The sequence below is a fragment of the Epinephelus moara genome, chromosome 1 (assembly GCF_006386435.1).
Source record: "Epinephelus moara isolate mb chromosome 1, YSFRI_EMoa_1.0, whole genome shotgun sequence".
Classification (NCBI taxonomy): Eukaryota; Metazoa; Chordata; class Actinopteri; order Perciformes; family Serranidae; genus Epinephelus; species Epinephelus moara.
Genome location: NC_065506.1, coordinates 13,006,063 through 13,026,220, shown reverse-complemented (window position 1 = coordinate 13,026,220; position 20,158 = coordinate 13,006,063). Strand labels below are relative to the sequence as shown.

At 41.5% G+C, this 20,158-nt stretch overlaps 1 protein-coding gene across 4 annotated transcripts in view; it reads right to left on the bottom strand.

Moving 5' to 3' along the window:
* LOC126396082 (AT-rich interactive domain-containing protein 3B-like) overlaps positions 1 to 20,158 on the bottom strand; it is a 54,635-nt gene that overhangs the window by 9,679 nt on the left and 24,798 nt on the right. For all 4 annotated transcript variants that reach the window (XM_050053931.1, XM_050053938.1, XM_050053947.1 and 1 more), the window contains exons 3-4: positions 17,491 to 17,565; positions 16,809 to 16,881 (exon numbers count right to left, since the gene is read on the bottom strand). In XM_050053931.1, the coding sequence (XP_049909888.1) occupies positions 16,809 to 16,881; positions 17,491 to 17,565 (148 nt within the window). The remainder of the gene's footprint in view (positions 1 to 16,808; positions 16,882 to 17,490; positions 17,566 to 20,158) is intronic.

Genomic DNA, 20,158 nt, shown 5'->3' with positions numbered 1-20,158 from the left:
CAGAATAAATCAAAGCATGTATTGAGATACCTTTTCCAAATCAGCTCTAAACAAGTTAAAACATATTCAGTGGTGTGTAAATGTGTATATAAATTGCAGCCAGTAATGTAATGGTATAATAGGCAACTGTACAATAAATACTAAAAAGGTCCTGTCCTCCTATCAAACTGAAAAGTAGGTCAACTTTACTCTGAAAAGGCACTGTAAACTAAATGTAAATGACAGACGTTCCACTGCATCTCTGGGCATTAGCTACATTTCCAGAACACGCAGCGGATCAAAGCACCAGGAATGCTTTTCTGCCAGCACCTCGTCAGTTATTTAATGCAGTGTTGGACATCAATCTTGCATCAAACAATTAGTACAACTAGAGGGGTCAGAGATCAGCCAGGGGTTATTGATGTGTGAATTAAACTGCAGGTCAGCAGGAAGCTATGTTTTCATACTGGCCCGGACGTGAACAATGAGAGCACAACAAATGAAACACAACAGCACTGGCCCCATAGTGACAGGCCAGCAGTTAGTTAGGCTTTGATTCACGCCTATGCTTTTATTCGCCCTTTATCAGTGGCTGTTTCAAATCAAATCAGATTTAATATATTTACAAGGAACTTCTTTCAGAGTGCGTAACTACAAAAACCAAGCCAAAAAAGGACAGATTTCAGACAGCAGAGTTGTGTGTGTGTGTGTGTGTGTGTGTGAGAGTGTGTGTGTGTGTGTGAGTAAACCAAATAGCTATCTATATATCTTAAGTGTGGTGGTTTTGAAACCTAAAACAGCATTAATTAGTCAACACTTGACATCACCCAGGTTTCACATTTCAACATGGCCCGACCACATATGAAAGCGCTGGTAAAGCACCTTTGATAATACTGTAATTGACCAAAAATCACATTAGCAACACTCGGGGCAGTTAGCCAGAGAGTTTCCTAATTTGAAAGCCTGCCTTTGGTGTCCAACATCTGCTCCGTTTCCAACCCTGGAGACATTTAGCTCTAACAGGCTTAATTAGACCAGTCCAAAACATTTCTTTTGATCGCGCCAGCACAACTCTGCCTCACAGTCCCGTTAACATGCACTCTATTTTGCTGTTATAATTGTTCCCTTTTCAACCGTATTTCTCATTTTTCTTTAGAGAAATCTAGAGACATCATGATCGCCAATGTTACGAGACCACTCCATGCCGTTACGCCACAAAGGCCTCAAGTAGGCAGCTATTGGGTATTTCATCTCTCTGTAAAGCCCTGATTTGTCCACTCGGTTGCTCTGAGCCAATCTGTAATTGGCTGCAGGCTTCACCTCCCATCATCCTTTGCCCCGGACTGATTTTCCCCCAGGGACAGGGCCATCAGGAGCCTAGTGATTAATGGCACCAGGGGTCAGAGGTCACTCTGGTGGGAAGTGCCGCGGCTGAGGGCCCCTGAACCACTCCCTAAGTCCTTCCTCCGACTTCCACAGTGAACACAAGAGCCACACGGCTTGTCTTCAAATGGCTAGACATCAAATGATAAGGGATACAGACAGCCAGACAGAGGAGAAAAGAGAGTTTGACAAATACAGGCCTTCCAGGGACAATACTTTTGGATAAATTTGTTTAATATAAGATGATAAAGCTGATATTTTGTGCAGATAATCAATATCTTAATATTTGATAAAGTTCATGCCTGTGATGATTTCCCAGCAGGACAGAAACAATTTACAGCATTTACACTACGGAAAAAATAGTCTCTCCATCAACACACAACAGATCAATATAAAACATTCATGGAAACTCAATCGTAGAGTAAAATATATAATCAAACAAAAAGCCTTTAAGTTATTATTTTAGAAGCTAGAGCCATTGATCAGATGACACACAATTTGTAATGATCCCTTATACTGGCCCCATGCATTGAGCAAAAGCAAACAGACTGAGACAGAGACTGTACATCTGAATCAAACATTAACATTCCCCGCCTCACATCCAGCTTTCTATCTCAATGGGAGGACAAAAAAAAAAAAAGGAACAGGGTCATTTTATCTGACCCCTGACCTATTTTTAGTAGGAAACAGCTGTTCACATTAAAGGGCCTCTATAATAAATCAATTGGGTGCCCCTGGCGCCAGTAGTGGTAAATTACATATCGCTGACTTCACATGATGGGCATTTTTTAAATAATTAAGTGACAGAGCGACAGCCTTCCAGTGGACGACGCACAGGAAATGAATTTTTTACTGAATGAGCATTGGCTGGTGTGAGGTTTCACTAACATCTACAGATGATCTCAGACATGGAAAAGGAGAGGAAGAGGAGGAAACTCCACATCATCTCATGGTCTTTGGTTGCTTTAATTCTAGCGATCAAATTAAAGATTATTCTGTTGGATTGCTCTACTTCCTTAAACTCGAATTACTCATGTGAATGCTGTTGTGAAGTGCTCATAAAGCAGAAAAACACATAAAGAGCAGGGTGGAGAAAAAACAGAGGGAGATAAACACAGATGAATAAAGAAACAAAGTGGAAAAAGAGAAAAAAGAAGGCATGAAAAGAGAGAGAGAGATTTCGCTGCCTTTAGGAGGAAAGGAAGGAAGGATAGATGGTAGGGAGGAAAAAAGGAAGGGGGAGGTGTAGCCAGCTGGAATAAGACTGGATTACTGCTGTAAGGAAGGTGTCAGCCAACACAAACAGCCCCTGGCCTCATGGCAGTGTCTGAGTCCTTTCAGAGCCACCCCAGCCACCTACCCACCCACCCACACCTTCCTCCTCCCTACCTCAACCACCGTATCTACACGTCAGATAAGACCCAACCAGAGCTACATCTCATCTCTGCACCTCAGACCACTTCCTGCATTCAATTTAACTACATCCATTTTGCTTACTGGCTTGACTTTCGGTAAGAAACTCTGATGCCAAACTAGTAAATATACTGTCCACTGTCAAAAAGATTTCTGGACTAAAACAAGAGAAATTATCTGAATGAATAAACTACACCAGTGCACATTACTGCTGGTATTTCAAACAGCCTTTTTCACCCACTCTTCCTATTTATGAATTCAGTTAATACAGAGCAGCCCAAACCCTTCATTTACACGGGACAGGGAGACACTGACAGGAGAGACGAGTGTCTGGACTCCACATGCTAAGTGTTTACTTTATGTCGGGCAGCCCCCTGGCTGTTTAGTTTATATGTCCATACGTTGGGGCAGCATATTGTCAGGACCTTGCGCTACACTGGGGCATGTTTGTTTTATTTTTAATGCATGGCCAGGGACATAAAAGGTAAAAAAGCCTTGACTGTATGGAATTTGCTATCTTTAGTCCAGGCAGAGCCACCACTCGCATGACGGACCAATTCATATCGAGTGTTAAGATATGCACCCTCCACATAAGGGAAGTTAAATGTAACTTACACTATAGAATACATTGCTATTCTAAGCATGACGCTAAAGCCACAGCTGGTAGAGACAGACAGAGAGATAGAAAGAGAGGAACTCTCATCTAGTAAAGTCTATAATACAGTGTTGTGGGTCGATATGCTCTCTACCATTGGCTACATAGGTTTCATCCCTGTCATGTCAGTAAAGTGCAATTAATGTGAATTGACAGAAGCAGAAATGCAGGCACAATGAGAGAGGCGATACAGGAAAGACAAAGAAATAATGACATATCTTCTGCCAACTGTATTTAACACAAGTAAACAGAGTCCTTCCCTTGGCTTGAGTTTAAACTCAAATATTAAAGCCATCGTAAAGAGTACATTACAATGCGTACTGTGATGCCACATATACCAATCATCTACAGAGACATAAAACAATGTGCTGCAATATTATCAAGTCATGCCATGGCATGATGTGACTATATCAACAACAGTGCAATAAAGTGATTAACACATGTAAGGATAACACAAAGTGAAGTACTGTGCATTCTTCATCTGCGCAAATAAGTCCAAAACAACTGCACACGTACTATATGTCAGATCAGCTCAGAAACATTTTGGGACTTTTTCTAATGAGCCCACTTCACATTTAATCACCTTTATCGATTAAATAAAGAATACAACATCTGACTTTTAAGTAATTTTCTTGATATGCAAAAAAGTATTTTCTCTCCTATCTTCTATATTGTAGCGCCTCCCTTATTAGAATCTGTACTGGTCTGACGAATGCAAAAGACAAATTTAAGATTCAGCCTGACATTTTAGGAAGATCGAGTACCACTAAAACCTTCTCTCTTGTCTCTTCCTCACAGTTTTCCTTCTGTCTCACTATAAAGAACAAATACTACAGGGGGAAAAAGCAAACATCTAATGATGGATAAGTCACTTGAAGCTGTATTTACTCAGGAAACAGTGAGAGTAGCTTCTTAGTAAGAATTATTACAGTGCGAAGGCGGCCAGTATATTACAGGAGCTGTCTTCTGCACACTGTCAACTGCTTCAGACTGTGGTGTAAAACATCACAAAACTGGCGAGGCTCCAAACAACAGCCAGAAGCTGTAAATCTCACTGGGTGCTGTTCACACACTGAGCAGGCTGTCAGACTACAAATAATGACGCTATTCGAACTTAAATTACACGATTAGAAGTTTGCCAAGTGCAATCTGGCAATAAATCTCTGCGCTGACAAGCCTGATACAATTTATATGACGTTTTAAGTACTGTAAACTGTCCAGCCTTAATCTTTTGACAACTACAACAGTGAAGCATCCTTGAGCTGAAGTAGAGAGTCGAACAGAAAGACAGCAAAAGAAAAAGAGAGAGAAACATGACTCCTTCTCCATGGGTCATGAAGATGGGTCACCTGGTAAAACAGAGGGGGAGGGGGATTGGAAAGGTTGGATGGCGCGAAAAGTGAGATGGCCTCTCCAACTGTAACCCAAGTCCCCTCCATCCCCAGAGACCCAGCAGATCAACTGACTGGACCCCAATCAACACCGGCTGATATGGAGCTGACAGTGAGATGGATGGAAGGACAGATAGATGGCCGATGTCTCTTACGCTGCATGGTTATTTAGGGTGACTGCTCTTTCAATATCTGATGGTTCTCAGAAATGGCGAGGACATCTGACAGGTGTGCATTAGTCAGGGAAAACTTGGGTGTTTGATGTATAATCCCAGGATGCCTATTCATGTTAAGAAAAAGCAGTCACTTTACAGGAATACACCACAATATATTTTACAAACAGTTATTTAATTACATTTGGATTTCACAGACCGTCCAGAAAAAGACTCTTCGACAATTTAAAACAATGCAAGCATTACCAGATTCAGGCTATGATGTTTTCAAAACACCCCCGTTGTTGACAGAAAGTTGAACTCACCCACCCTCACGCTCAGCGTCGCAGTGAAGCAGACCTCCTGTCAGTTTCTGTATACTGACACCATTTCCCTCAGTGGCAACGAAGCTTGTATTTACATGTATTTCACAGTTAAGAAACAATAAATTGTGAAGACAGTAAAGCCTCCACTAAAACAGCATTTTAAGTCATGTGTGTGATCTATCCTTCAGGGATTTATACTTCGGGATTTATCCTGGCTTCATATGAGCAGAGTAAATCTCTGCTCATCGCTAGACTAATGTATACAATGTAAAATGCCATAGGCTGGCGCTAATAACATTAGCATGTTGTATTTGCCTGGAAAACGTGTTTAGTGTAAGACAGTTGTTTTGTCTGTAATGTTGTGAGTTGTAATGGAGCCAAACTATGTGCCGTTACCTTTGTTACATGTTGCTGTTGTCCCTGGTTTTATATGAGAAGAGGAAAAGATCGCGAGACGCTAGGCTAATTTATACAATGTAAAATGCCAAAGACTTGTGCTAATAACGTTAGCATGTTGTATTGGTGGGGGAAATGTGTCCAGTTAAAGACAAGTGTTTGTCTGTCAGTTCTGTGATTTATAGTGAAGCCAATTTGCGTACTTGTGTTTGAAATAGTCTCTGTTAAGCCATGTTTAATGTGTGTTTTGAATCAACTATATAAATAAAGTTTAATTTGAACTAAACTTTACAGCACTTAACAGAGTCCTCCACTGCCGACAAATGTTTTGGAGGTGTAACTGCAGAGTGACAGAGACACACCACCGCAGAAGTAAAAATAACGTGCAGATCCCATCTTCCATTAACATCTTGTTTACCAGTGGAATTATGCAGGTGGCTGATGAATTTGCAATGCACTAGCCAGAGGCCAGCGCTATGAGTGTGTTAGTGTGAAGCCAGACTTCTGCACACTCATAATAAAATAATCTCTATTGCATTGCCAGAACTATTGTGAGGCACTGATTTGACAATTTTTGATCCTAAGAAAAATTTGTTCCTAATAACCTAATTTCTCCAGCACTACATACAGTACACCGCCACAAACTTCAGCAACCACCTAAACCTGCTGCACTGCTCATGCATGAGACATGCATATAATGAGTGAGCAGCATTTCTTCACCCTTGTTGCACAATTCTGGCTTTTGTTTGTGCTGATAAAATATCTGACTGAGTACAAACTTTTATATGTGGAAACAGTAGCTCAAAGACGCTCTCCATATTCTGTGCTATAAACATAATTTGTTCTGTACTATAAAAGTATTACTGCAGCACTATATGTTCCTTTATTATCTCAAGCCTCCGTGTGGAGTACATTTCCCCTTCTCACTGTAACAGGCTTTTTAAGGACCCAAGTTGTAATTGTGATTGGATTAAAAACATCCTTTGGCAAAACTAAATTTATGAGCAAGCGTTAGGTACAAAGACGGACAACAGATGACAGCTAAGACATTTACCGTGGGGGGAGGTAAAATCTTTGTTGACATATGCAATGGTTATAAACACTGATGATACAGGCCTGTATTGTGAGTTACAGTCAGTTGGGAAAAGATCAATAAAAGTTGTTTTCTATCCACAAGCTGAACTTCTCGTGAGCACACTAAACACTAAAAGGTATACAGTCATATAATGGTAATACAAAATGTATTATTAAGATTGAGCTGTGTAAACATGCATAAGAATGTCGATCTAGTTTTTAAATTGGATGCATTAGATATCAAATACTTAATATTAAACCCTCATCAAGAAAACATGTACTAGAGTTGTAAGCTACTGTCTTTTGGTGTCACAATTTAAAACTTAACAGCTTGGTCAAATGTAGTGGATGACCTCTGCTCTATATTAATGCTAAACTGGAAGATCAAGTGAGAGAAAAGTAACCCAATAGCTTGGCCTTGTAAACAGCCATCTCTGATCTTTGCAGAAATGTCAAGAATGTATATGTCACTGCAACATGACAATGGCATGTTGTCTGCATAATAGAGGGAGGGGCTTTGACATCAACTGTAGATTCCTGTGATGAAGCTGCAGACATCAGGCAGACAGAAAATGAGGGCAAGAGCAATATATAGAACAAGAAAGGGTTAATGGACAATGCATAAGAGAAACAATGTCAAGAGGAGAGACCCTGTGGAAGATAGGATAGCGAGAAAAAATAGAGACAACTCTATCTCCTCAGTGACAGTGGGGTCATCTGTGGCTAGTACTGGCAGCAGTTCACTGGTCAGACTGGGTACTACTGGTTTAAAAGTGTAGGGAGGTGACGGTGATGTCTTAACTGGCAGGTGCAACATTGAGAGTGTCCCTCTCCCCTCTAGCAAGCTTTAGAATACAGCTAACTGCTTCAATCAATGGACACCAAGACTGACAGATAAAGCCATCAGCTGACAAGTCCCATTTGGGGCCCAGCATCACTGATCAATACAGGAGACATCAGCTGCTATAAGCCGAGAAGAACGAGGGATATGTTGAAACAGGCAAAGAGATTGTGGGGGGTTGTGCACTCATCTCGGAAATTTCAACTCCCATCAATGCTAATTACTTTTGGCTTTTGGAATCCATGACTGGGGGTCATACATTTACCTTTCAAGGATTCAGTTGATGCTCTTAATGCAGAGACTTCAAATAAGGTTAAGAGCAGAATATGCTTTACTCCTCAATTACAAACAATACCCTGTATAAAAAGGTTACACTTAATAAATCTGAAGGCCTTAAACATCTAGAAGCTTTATTAGGATTTTTGAAGACTCCAAAGGCCTTTGCACACCAAATCCGTATTTTTCACCCGAAATTGCTGCACATTTAAATACAACCTTGCATTGTGTCAACAACGTTTGCACAAAGATGATGTAACTGTCGTCTGTGACTAAAGTTTTTCCAACAAGTACATTTTTCTGCATCCGTCAAAAGCCTTTAGAGCCTCAGTCTTCAACAGGGGGTCTGTGACCCCTTGGGTGTCCTCAGAGTTACTACAGGGGGGGTTGCCAAATTACCTAATTTAGTATAGGCTTTAATTTAATTTTATTTTAATCCCCTAAAAATTAAACTGTGTCTGGAAATACACATTAACATAAATCCAGCATATTATTAGCAAAGACAAACCCGCCTATTCAAAAAAGTTATTTAATTTACAGCACCCAACATTAATGACAGGCTTACTTTTATTCATGAATCCTTGTGCAATCATGTGAGCTAGCTAAAGCAAACGCTAAATCACAGTGTGACACTGTATTTTAACATAATGGCTAATACAGCGAAAGTGCAGACAGTGAGGCTAACGCACATAGCCATGCTACACCTGCAGCTGACTTAACAGCTACAGGCAAGTGCAAATGAGAGAAGACCTGAAAATATTCAGAGGATTATCTCAGGTGCAACTTAATTTTATGCAATATACGTAAGCTAGCAGGGAGTCCTGGCTCAGTCTCTCTTTCAGCTAAGGGGTCCTTGGCTTGAAAAGTGTTGAGGACCCCTACTTTGGAGAGTTGTTTGACTAACAAGCGGTGAACAAATGTGACCTGTGGAACACATACATTTGCAGCAAGAGAGAGGAACAGGGCAGAAGTGGACAGGGAGACAGCAAGAAAAGTATATGGAAGATGAAATCTTCATAACATTAGCCAATCAAGAAATGGACTACAGCAATGATGCTTACAGCAGAGTATAATTTAATAGTCATATCATTTTATTACTCAAGTGGTCGCTGTACGATATGCCAAATGCAGAGAGTAGCAACAGACTAGGGAGGTAACTCCAGTGGCAAGAAACAATAGGGCAAATGTGTCTTTCCATTTTGCCATTTAAACACATCAGGCTCAGTGTGCAAGTTTCCTGTGCATAATGATTTTTATCAGATGACAAATCAAAAGACCAAAAAAAAAAAAAAAATGTACACAAGAAATATGGACTTGGTTTGCAAAGGCCTTAAAGAAATATTTCACTACTGGAAAGATGGCCTTTTAATAAAATTAGGTTGTCTATGCAGTAGAAAGATGCAAATACTTTTGAAATTCATCCTACAGAACCAAAAAAAAAAAAAAAAAAAAAAAAACAGAGAAAAAGGACACCTACAACTATCAGAATGCACTGAGCCGCAATGCCCCACTGGTGGTGATGCCATGCGAACACGTCAGTTTTAAACAATTAAAAGGAAAAAAAAAAAAAAGGGCAGCTGCCTGGCCAGACACAATCTCAATCTCGTACCACCAGATGATGTAAATTACGTCACCCAGTGGAGTTCCACCGGGTTTGAGGAGGGATACCTAGGCACTGGTTCAATGTAGGAAGGTTTACTACAGTTCTGTAGTGTTTTAAAACAAAGCTGGTTGAAAATTAGCAAAGTACCCTTTTAAGTTACACACCAGAATGAAACGTAAGGAAAGGGATCATGATGTGCTGTATACTACAGCATGAAAAGTCAGATTTAAGCCTCGTTGCAAATGATGAAAACTCATCTTTTCACACTCATCTATCATAACTTGTTAACTGACCATTATCTTAATCCCATTTATCCCAAACCACACAAAAAGGCAACACCATTTGGCACCAGTGTGTTTCACATCCATTTCTTCCCTCAAATCAAGCATCTTGTTTTCCATTAGACCCTTTGCACTCAAATCTCCGTTACTGTGTGGCTTATGCAACACTGCCGCAGAGCTGTACTGGAAGTGAGCTCAGGGCTATTGTATTGGTGTAGGGCTCCTCTGGGGGCTGTAATGTGTTTCATACCATCCATCACAGGGGTGTGGAGGCCAGGAAACATTGCTTTAAGAGCACACACAGGACACAGATGGAGAAGCAAAACACGCAGATATGCAGAGATAGCAGAAGTTTGGGAAATTTGTTGATCACGGGAGAGCTTCACATGGGAACAGCTTAAAGTCACCACAAAAAATAGTTCAATATTTCAAATGAAAAGTACAATAAGACAAATACTGTCAAGGGAACTGTATTTCAAAATAAATCAGATTTTGTGGCTTTTCTTGACTCATAACTTTAAGTCCTGGCTTATCTTTTATTACCCAAATAATAATATTACTATTGTCTGTTTTCTTCCTACAATTTTAATTCATTAAAAGAGTTATATCACCCTTTGTCCCATCAAGCCTTTCATGCAGGGACATGTTTAATATCATTAGGCCTTTTTCACTATATGCCCTTTTAGAAAGTTCCCCTGTATCAAAAGGACAATGTTTGTTGGTGGGAACGAATGCTTGCTGCCTCAGTTTCAGCAACATTTCAGATTTTTTAGGTTGCAATACCATTTTAAAAAACAGCTTGTGTTTTAACTGACTAGCCCCTTCACATTTCTTTTGTAGATATTTAATAGTACTTGATTGCCGCATTTGGTTTTCAGGGAAATTGTGAGTGTATTCCAACGAAGCCAGAACAAGGTGCATGGATCTGTGGAGCCTGTGTTATTTTTACCGTGACCAATGACCTCGCAGGGAAGCATGAATCTGCTTGAGGCCTGCACTCGTCCTCTTCCCTGCTCAGTTACTTATGAGCATGGTGATTAAGAATCTCCCAGCTCTGCAGCTTAGAGACTCAAATCCCTGTACAGTATGGTCGTAATTAAAGATGGACAGCACAGTGGCAATCCAGGGTTGTGGAACAGTCTGGCTAAATGACAGAGGAAATAACAGGGAGGCAGTGCCGACTGGGGGTTGAGATGAAGAGACAGAGAGAGGAAGAGACACAAAGGGTAGTCTTGGTTCGTAAGAAACAAACAGAAACAAAAACTTAGAAAGTCTTTAAGATTCTAATCTAAAATCTCCCAACACACCCCCGCACAAAAAAAAACATCAGGAAAACTACTATTTCCTTTTGTTTTGAAGGAAGAGAAGAGCATAACCACCAAGGATGAACTCACTCCCCAAAGGCTGGGCTGTAATTTGCCAGCCAACGGGTGGAGTTTACCAAAGGCAAAGATAATCTCAGCCCTCACATATATCAACACGGTAACCACAAAATCTTTGATCACAAATGCAGTGGAGGATGTGTCCAATAAGAATAGTTTTGCTTCTTCTTTTAGAGTCTGTCTTGCAGTAATGATTAGAAAGCAGCGGTTGGAATCTGTGTATCATTTGGGTCCCCACCCTTTCCTGAGAGTAGGGGCCCTTTGCTACCAGTGCTGGTCTTTTAGTATTTTTGCCTGATTATCTTTCTGTCTGGTTGGTGAGCTCGGTCAGTTTTAGCCCACTGACGAAGTGCTTTCAAAGGGAAATGACAGAGCATGGCCTTGTTTCTACGCAAGCCTGCCGATGCCTCCTTTAACCTCTCCTCTGTCACCCAGGCACCCTGTCTGTCCTCATCTCCTACTGTGGTTTCCCTGTCTGCCCTCTTCATCCTCTCTTTTCTCCCTTTTCACACATACAGACACGCGACGGTCACTCCCTTGTCTGCGGTCCGTCAGCATTGCCGTATCAAAAAGGTCGGCCCCTACTTTTTGGAGATCATTAATCATCCCGTGTAGGACAGGAGGCCCCTTAATCCAACTCCCCCCCCCCCAACTTCACCAAGCAGGCCACAGTGCGGCCCTCCGCCCCTATCCCCCATGGTGTTATCAAGTTTCAGTGGTTGTAACTGTAGCACAATAAACAGAGGGGGAAGGAGAATGGGGTGGGTGCAAAGGAGGAGGAAGGGGACGGAGACAGAAAGAAAGACAAGAGAGGACGAAATGTAATTTCCTAACTACATTTTATGGCTGCATTCTAAGCAGAACATGCTTCTTGGGTCTCGAGAAATGAATCCATTTTGAGATTTGCATCTTTATTGAGTCACAATATAAAAGCTACTGTAGTTGAAATAAGTTGATTACACAATTACAGATTAAACTATTAGATTGAGTTATAGTTGTGCAGCAAAGTGGCTGTTCAAACAGTTAATCCCAAATGAAAACCATTTCACCTGCAATCCAACACTATCTAAAATGGACAAATGTGCTCACAATACCCAGTGTTTTTGTTGTTAAACCAACCAGGTGCTGCCACTTTCCAGAAGTTGTGGGGTGTTAACTAAAGGAAAATGAGGCCATATCAAAGAGCCAGAGAATGTTCCTATTGTAGTGTGGTGTTTGTACAGAGGGCCCGCCTGTTACGAGGGCCAGTGTGAGGCTGACCGGGGGAGTAATATAATGCATACATGGATCCCCCAGAGCCCATTCATGGTGTAATTGGTGTGGACAGAGCTCTCGGTCTCAGGGTTACAGTTAGAGAACTTCCTCTAATGTCCTGCTGGGAGGCCACTCTTCCCACACCACAAAAAATATCCAGCTCAACCAAGACCTAAACTTATTATCTTCAAATGTAGAAAATTGGCAGAGCATGAACTGTGTTAGTTTTTGATACAAATCATATTTTTCAGGGCTTTTCAAATGTAAGTGGCCCAGCAGCCTCATCTTGTTTGTAGTAAACTAATAATGGCAGTTTCTGTTTTTTTCGTTTCAGTTTACGTAAGGCCCCTGAAAACATTTCTGGCAGCCACAGTAAAGATTTATAGGAACAAACAGGGCAGAGCCACTGCCAGTAGGTTTAACTGTGGAGCTGCAACTAAATGAGACATTGTCATTATAATCATTATCTCCCCTTCCTTCCCCCCTGATCCTCTAATTCTGTATATCTTTCTCCAGCCCCATCAAGACTGCTACAACTTAGCGGCACAGACAAGTCTGGCTTACCACTTTATTACTATTAACAGACCTAAATCTACTACGCAGGGATTTTCCCCTAAAATAACGATAGAACACCATGTGGTCCCTCTTAAGCTGAATCTACACTTCCCATTAAGTGTGTCACACTGGGATGGATCTAGCCTTTGCTGACCGCAACGTGTGGGGTTCTCTGGCTGGAGTAGAAGGAGCTAAAACACTTGTCTTTAACCCCCCGTTACCCCCTCCTTTCTCGACTGGTGATTTCACTGAACAGGAGCCTCTCTCTCTGGCTCTGTCCATCACAGCCTGTGGCCATTAATCATCTCAAGTGGACAGCGCTGACAGGCAGTTGGCTGCATCACTCTTTTATTTTCTTCCTCTTTTTTTTCCTTTATTGCGTGCCTGTAGCTCCCGCAGCCTCATTCACCACTCCCCCCCTCGATTACCTCTTCATAACCCCACCTCCCGCCCCAAACCCCCGTCCCGAATGAGAAAGTGGCCGGGTGTCAAGCCAAAACAAACATTCACCCATCTGCTTAATCGAAACCTTTGAGGTGGTTAATGGCGTCAAAGCTTTTCTCTGCACTCCCAGTGGGCGTGAAACAGCAAAACCTGTAATGGATATGATGAACAGTGATGTCGGCGCTACTCATGAAGGATAATATCCTCCACCCACACTTTTCCAACATGAGCAGCCCGAGCGCATTTACATTACATTTACATGTCAAGCCATTAGCTGACGTTTTTATCTACAGTGAATGCCAGGAGGTTCTCAAGGAGGATAAGGCTGAGCTTTGTCTTTAAAATTACGAGCAACCAACAGAACAAAGGTCAATGGTGAAAGCGAAAGGGATCCAGCAATGGATGTTGTAGCAAAGAAATAAGAGCCAAGGAAGTAAAGGTTTGTACATGTATCTTCTGCCATGTCCGTGATGCAGAGCCCATCAATGGGCCCCTTTACGCACAGACAGTCTTTAGGACAGCTGCTAAAATTCCTCAACCATTAACACACACACACACACACACGTGCCTGTTTTTAAGCGCAGAGGCAGGAAATGGGAATCCCTCGTAAGTTTTCCTTCCGCTGTTGCTTTCCTCTCAAGGCCTGGAGGCCCCACGATGAGGTGGGAAAAGCACTTCACCATTTGTCTTTCTCCAACCAATCGGCTTCACAAGATGAGGTAGTATTTTTAAGCAGTCAGCCTGTGAAATTAGTCAAATGAAGAGGCTGCCATTTCACCTATCCCCCTTCTTTCACACAGAGACATTAAATTAAAAAGGCTCTCTGAACACTGTTTCATTTTTTAAAAAGAGTGCAATAATCTTGAACCCATATCTATGAGGTGAAATGGAATGAGGCATACGCTCTGTAATTAGAGGGTGCCATTAACAAGAGCTTAGCAAGGCTTGCTCTTCATCTCTTATACTCTTGGCACTAACAGTAAAAAGGGAATACAACCAAGCAATTTGTTCCCTGTGATTAGAATCCTGGTTTGAGAGACAGCAGGTCAGCCAAGTGCTTTCGTCTCAAGGGAGGGGCGAAGAACTCACTCTAGAGTAGCTGAAATTATACCCTACCCTCCTGCACAACAGTTACCTAATGTCAATAGCAATGGCCCTGTCATATCTTACATCCTTATCTGCCGCACAGTGCAGCCATGGCACTTCAATTTCCAGCCTACTAGTAATAACTATGACTATTTTCTGGTGCTCTTTCACTTTTTCCAAATGAAAACAAACCTACTTCAATCTCTCACCATATTCTTTTTCCTCTGCCTCACACTTCTGTATTATAGATGAGCTCTCTGGAGACACAGTAACATTTGTTTCAACTGTTGTCGGCCACTGACCCCTTGCAATCCCTCACTACTGGTCACATGTAATGATGATGATACAGGAACTTGATCTATGCAAGCCGATTCCAGTTGCACTCACTATAATTCACTCTGGAAATGTAATTTAGCTAAACAAGTTAGTCAAAATGTAAATTACTTTTCTAATTCTTTCTAGTTCTAGTTTCTATATTTCTGGGTTTAACATAGAGTTCTAGTTTTCAATTTGTTATCAGTGAATTTTGTTTTCTTTGCTTTGAGGTGGGATGATTTTAAACGCTTACTTCTTTCTCTCTTTTCAAATCTATATTATAATACATTCCATATTTGTTTTACTTAAAACACAACAATGAGAAAATAAAAAGGACAGGTTTTTTTTTTTCACTTCAAAGTCAACCTATTTCTTCCTGCTATAAGTAAACACAAATTTAGTGAAAATAATGTGACATGGTACGCTGTAATCAGCCAGTTATCTGCCGTCAGGTGGCATTTTAGTCAGCTTGATGGATTTCTCTGTCTGACCAGCGTGAGTAAAGGGTCAGCCAACCACTCCCAGCGTCTGCCACTGGACAGAGATGCTAACAGGGCCCTGACAGATCCTGTCCCTCCCTCTCTCTGACTCGGCTTAATTCATCACCCTCCAAACAAGACCCCCGGGTGCTAAGACCAGACCAGACCCTCAGAAGCTGCTTCTCTTGTGAATGTGAGCCAACATATGCATACAAGCACACACATGCACGTCAATGCAAATGGACCCATCTACACAAATTTACGCACCATCATCATCCGTCACAGTCTGACAAAACAAACTATGACTCACATACACACTCGCATACGTATCGTGTCACCCATCATAGCCTGTGACAAAACATAATGAAGCATGAACCACACACATGCTCAAAGACCATCATCACCCATCATAGCCTGCCAAAACATAATGTAAAGTATGCACCACTGTAATAACATTGTGATTCACCTTGGGAGGTATTGCTCAAGCCATGTAACTTGCTTGGCAACAGATTTGTCTGATAGAAGCCTAAGTGCATTATCTCCCCTGGTCAGAGGGGTCTTGTAGGCAGTGTCAAAGCAGCACGCGGTCAGCTGAGCCTCCCCGGCTGTTGGCCAACTAAATAAGTTAGGCCAGTGCCAGATCCGCTTGACTCTGATACTGCAGAACCACAGGATCAACGGGGGCAGATCTCACCTGCTGACCCTTTAAAGCCTTTACTCCAGGGAGGGGAATTAGTAAAGGATTTCTTAGCCAGTGAGAGTTACAGCATGTTTTTGAGTTGATCAGTGACATAGCAAACTTGACAACCATGGGAGAAGCAAATGTATTTGGAACGCCAAAGCCACAAGGGAGAGAACTTAAACTTATCATTGCTCAGTTTGTATAGTCTCCAACATTTGAATGACCGAATAACCCATTTGTGCTGTAGGCATAACACCAATCTACAGTGAAATTCCAGATGCTCTGTAAAAAAAAGAGCGACCCCTCCTCACACAGAGACAGGAAATGACTCTTAAGAAATGGAAGTTGTGTGGTATTTGCTTTTACATACACACATCCCTCACATAGGCAGAGGGAGGAGAATCAACTCCGACCAATGTCACATTTGTGGCAAATCTTAACAGCAATTCTTATTGCAAAGGTGAAACACTATATATGCCCTGCGAGTTACAAAATGTAGTTTTGAATTTAAAAATGATACTGAATTGAAACCATAGAACTGAAACCAGATGTTTTCAGTCAGGAACCCGTTGACAAAATACACTTTCACAACAACTCCATTTTCACCAAACTGAAATGTTTGTATTGTATTTAGAAAATAAAGAAAATGTTTATAGAAAAGGACCCTAATGTCCTTAGAAAACTCATTTGAATTTCACGTAAATCCCAACTCAAAATCCAATATTTAAGTGCATGCCAATCTGCTGGATCTCACACAAGTAAAAGAAAATGTATGTGATTCCAGAGTCCAAGTGAGGAGCGGCTGCTTTAAATAGTGTGGATTTCTGGAGAGTACTCCTACCTCGTTTCTGCATGAAGGTGAAGAGGTCATCCAAAAACTCCTTCCTTTTGGGGTCATTGTCCAGTTCATACAACTGAAGGAGAAGACAGAAACTTATTAGGCTCTATTTGTATGGCACGTTCAGCGTGCTAAATTGGCACTAGAGGGAACAGTGTGTTCTTTCCTTTTTTCAAAATAAGACCACAAGCTGACGATGCCAGTGCAAAGCATAAAAAAATCTTTCAACTGCAACATTTTTTCCGGACATATTCTCTATCTGATCAATCATATTAACAGCAGTGTGAAAACTGTTGGCTATTTAGTTTTGTTTGTCTCTGCAGTGCTTTTTGTAGTGCAAATACTGACTAGTCATTTCCTCTCACATAGGCACAGAACATACATGCATGTCAAAAGCCAGCTGACCGTTGGCTGTTATCTTTGTGGTGTTCAGGCGCAACTTTTTAACGGAAGTGATGAGCCTGCAGTCTTGGTCAGTGCTAGTTCTTGACAGCTTGGATTTTCAGGGTCATAAAAATATATGTACAGCTCTGCATTTGGAGTGTGTCAAAGGGTTGATCTATTCACAAATTCCACTAGTTTGCCTTTCATAAGAATGAATGTTATGTAATTGGTGCAAAGGCTTTTGTTTGTTCAATGATTGAACCCACTGAAGCCACCTGGTGAACAGTTTCCAAACCCTTACCTTAGCAAAGTCTCTGGAGGCCTCTCCTCTTCCTCTGCTACTGTCAGCCTCATCCGCCCAGCCTGCACTCCCATTCTACAACAGACAAGAGAGAAAACACAGATAAGGTCAATAAACAATAGAAAGTTGCTACAAACACACACAGAGAGGATCAAGTGTGCAGGGTTCTCATATCATTAAGTGTCATTAAGTCTTTCAAAAGTAACATAATTATCTATTAATACGACTATTCTTGTGGCATTTCAACTTGGATTGTGACGGTAGAGATACAGACAGGCGTGGGGAGAGAGAGTAGGGCTCATGTCATGCAACAAGGTCCCTGAAGAGAGGACATTTCCTGATTTCATTGTAGATGCACATTTGCAATTCAAAAGAATGGACTTTAACCTCAAAGTTTTTCAGTAATATGTGTTCATTAGATTTTTTAGCTACAAAGATCCCATAAGGTCAAAATATCACGTGGGGCTAAAAAAATTTGAAGCAAACTCCAAGCTAGTTCCAACAGCTACCAACATTCAGCAAAACAAACATATGAAAACTAATATATACCCAAACTCCAAGAGTGCATTTTTCCAGAGGTTGGAGGAGTAACCTCTGGAGTTATTGTGCCCCTGAGCTCCTGTGTCCCCCTCCCCCTTCATCCTCAAACATCTCCATTTGACCTAAACCATCTGCATCTGGGCCTGCCCTGCCCCCACCCATGTCTTCCGACCCAGCTGGATACAAGGGCCCCCCATCCCTCAATCTTAACGCAGCTGTGACGGGTGGCCAAGTTCATGGAGTATAGCTGGCTGTCAGGAGGGGCCAGGGGAGGGTGGGCTGGTCAGTAGCCCTAGCGTGCGCACACACATACACACACACCCACACATGTGCAAAGGCTGATCATGGCTGTGTGTATGTTTGTGAGTGGAGAGAGGGGGGCAATGGCCCCACAAGACGGGAAGGAAGGAAAATAGGGGCAGAAAGGGGTGCACGGTATGTGCCGACCAGGAATGTCTCCTAAAGACAAAACCTATAAAAGCATCAGGAATCAAAACAAGATCCGTTTGGAGGGGGACGTTAATAGCTGCAGCCCTGGGTCTAGTTTCAAACGGGAGCCCATTGGTCAGTGGCAATTACAAGGCCTGAAACGAGAGCCGGGAGGGCAAAGGTTGTCAAGGCCCCTGAGAGCAAGTCATTTTCACCCTCTCACTCTCTATGTGTAACGGTTGTCAACATTCATGCTCTCTAAACAAATACTCATCAGCCATCAACTTGCAAACCCACTGCTAATGCTATGCGTCAGGGTAGAGTTAAAAACATGAGGACTTTTGTTACAAAATGAGCTAACACTCTCTCTTTAAAACAACAAAAGTGTCCAAAATATAAACCAATATAAGGGTGGAAATTAACTTGCATACTAACAACATCAATAAAGGTGAAAGACAAAAATGTATTTTCCCTCTCAAACTAACACGATGCTACGTTGTCAGTGGAAAAACTAATATTTGAAGTCCAATGTTCAAATCCTCAAAGACATTAGATTACTATCCTCTAAAAAGTGAGAGTTCAATCACTTTTCAAAAAAGGGTTTTATTTTCTCCTGTTGGCTTCTCAGCAGATATACTGCATTTAAATAAGTTCACAAACACAGCTCCTTCCTTATCAAAATGCATTTCGCCGTCAACTTACATTATCTACAGTATGTCATAGAGATACAACAGTATCGTCACGTGAAGGTAAATATATGGTACAGAACACTGAAGACCTTACAGACCTTTGCACACAATTAGACCACCTCTGTTAACCTTTAAACCATTATAAATGATTATAACAGCAGATAATTCGGATTGCAGCAATGTATAATCTCACATGCTTGTTCTTGCATGAAAAAAACTTTGCATTCGGCACCTTTTATACGTGTTAATGTTCCCTTTTCAATGGCCCCGGGGTCGACAATGTGTAATCTTACTGATGGTAACCAAACAAGGAGCCATAAAGCTGCATGGGAAACACATCATTCTGCTTGTTAGCAAGTTAAGTGCACTTTTCTAATCTAATTTCTAATTCAACTTCTATGTACAGAATATTAATAACAGTTTATAACTGTGTGTGTCAGTGTATTTGATCATCATTTGATCTCTTATAATCAAATGGTACTTAGAGAGGATATTTGCAACAACAGTATGATCTGTATGTGTATGTACAGGACACACTGTCTGATAGTGCTACTGGTAATAATTGATCAGCTGTGTTTAGTGGTTTATAAGGTCTAGCTAATACATGAAATAATTTAACAGATCTCTCTGGCTCTTATCCAAAGTAAATTACTGTAAGCCTGCCAACAACAGAATTCACTCCCAGCTCACCAGAATCGGATGTAACTGTAGAGGAGCAGTCAGTAGCTGCTGGGTTACTGGCCTTGGGATTGTTAGGTGAATACAGACGTGTTTACACACAAACCACTTGCACACCCACACACACAAACACACACTCATGCCACCCAGAGGGACACTCTGTGTTATGGGAGTGCAGGGGTCAAGATGTTCCTAACATCAAGAACAAAGGTCTAATGTGACAAAACACCAGTGTCCAGTCAGTGTCAGGCTTTGGCTTCCTGCACCACACTTTTCTTAGCTGTAACTGCATTTTCTTAAGTGCGCAAGGTCAGCGAGATTTGTTTAAAAAC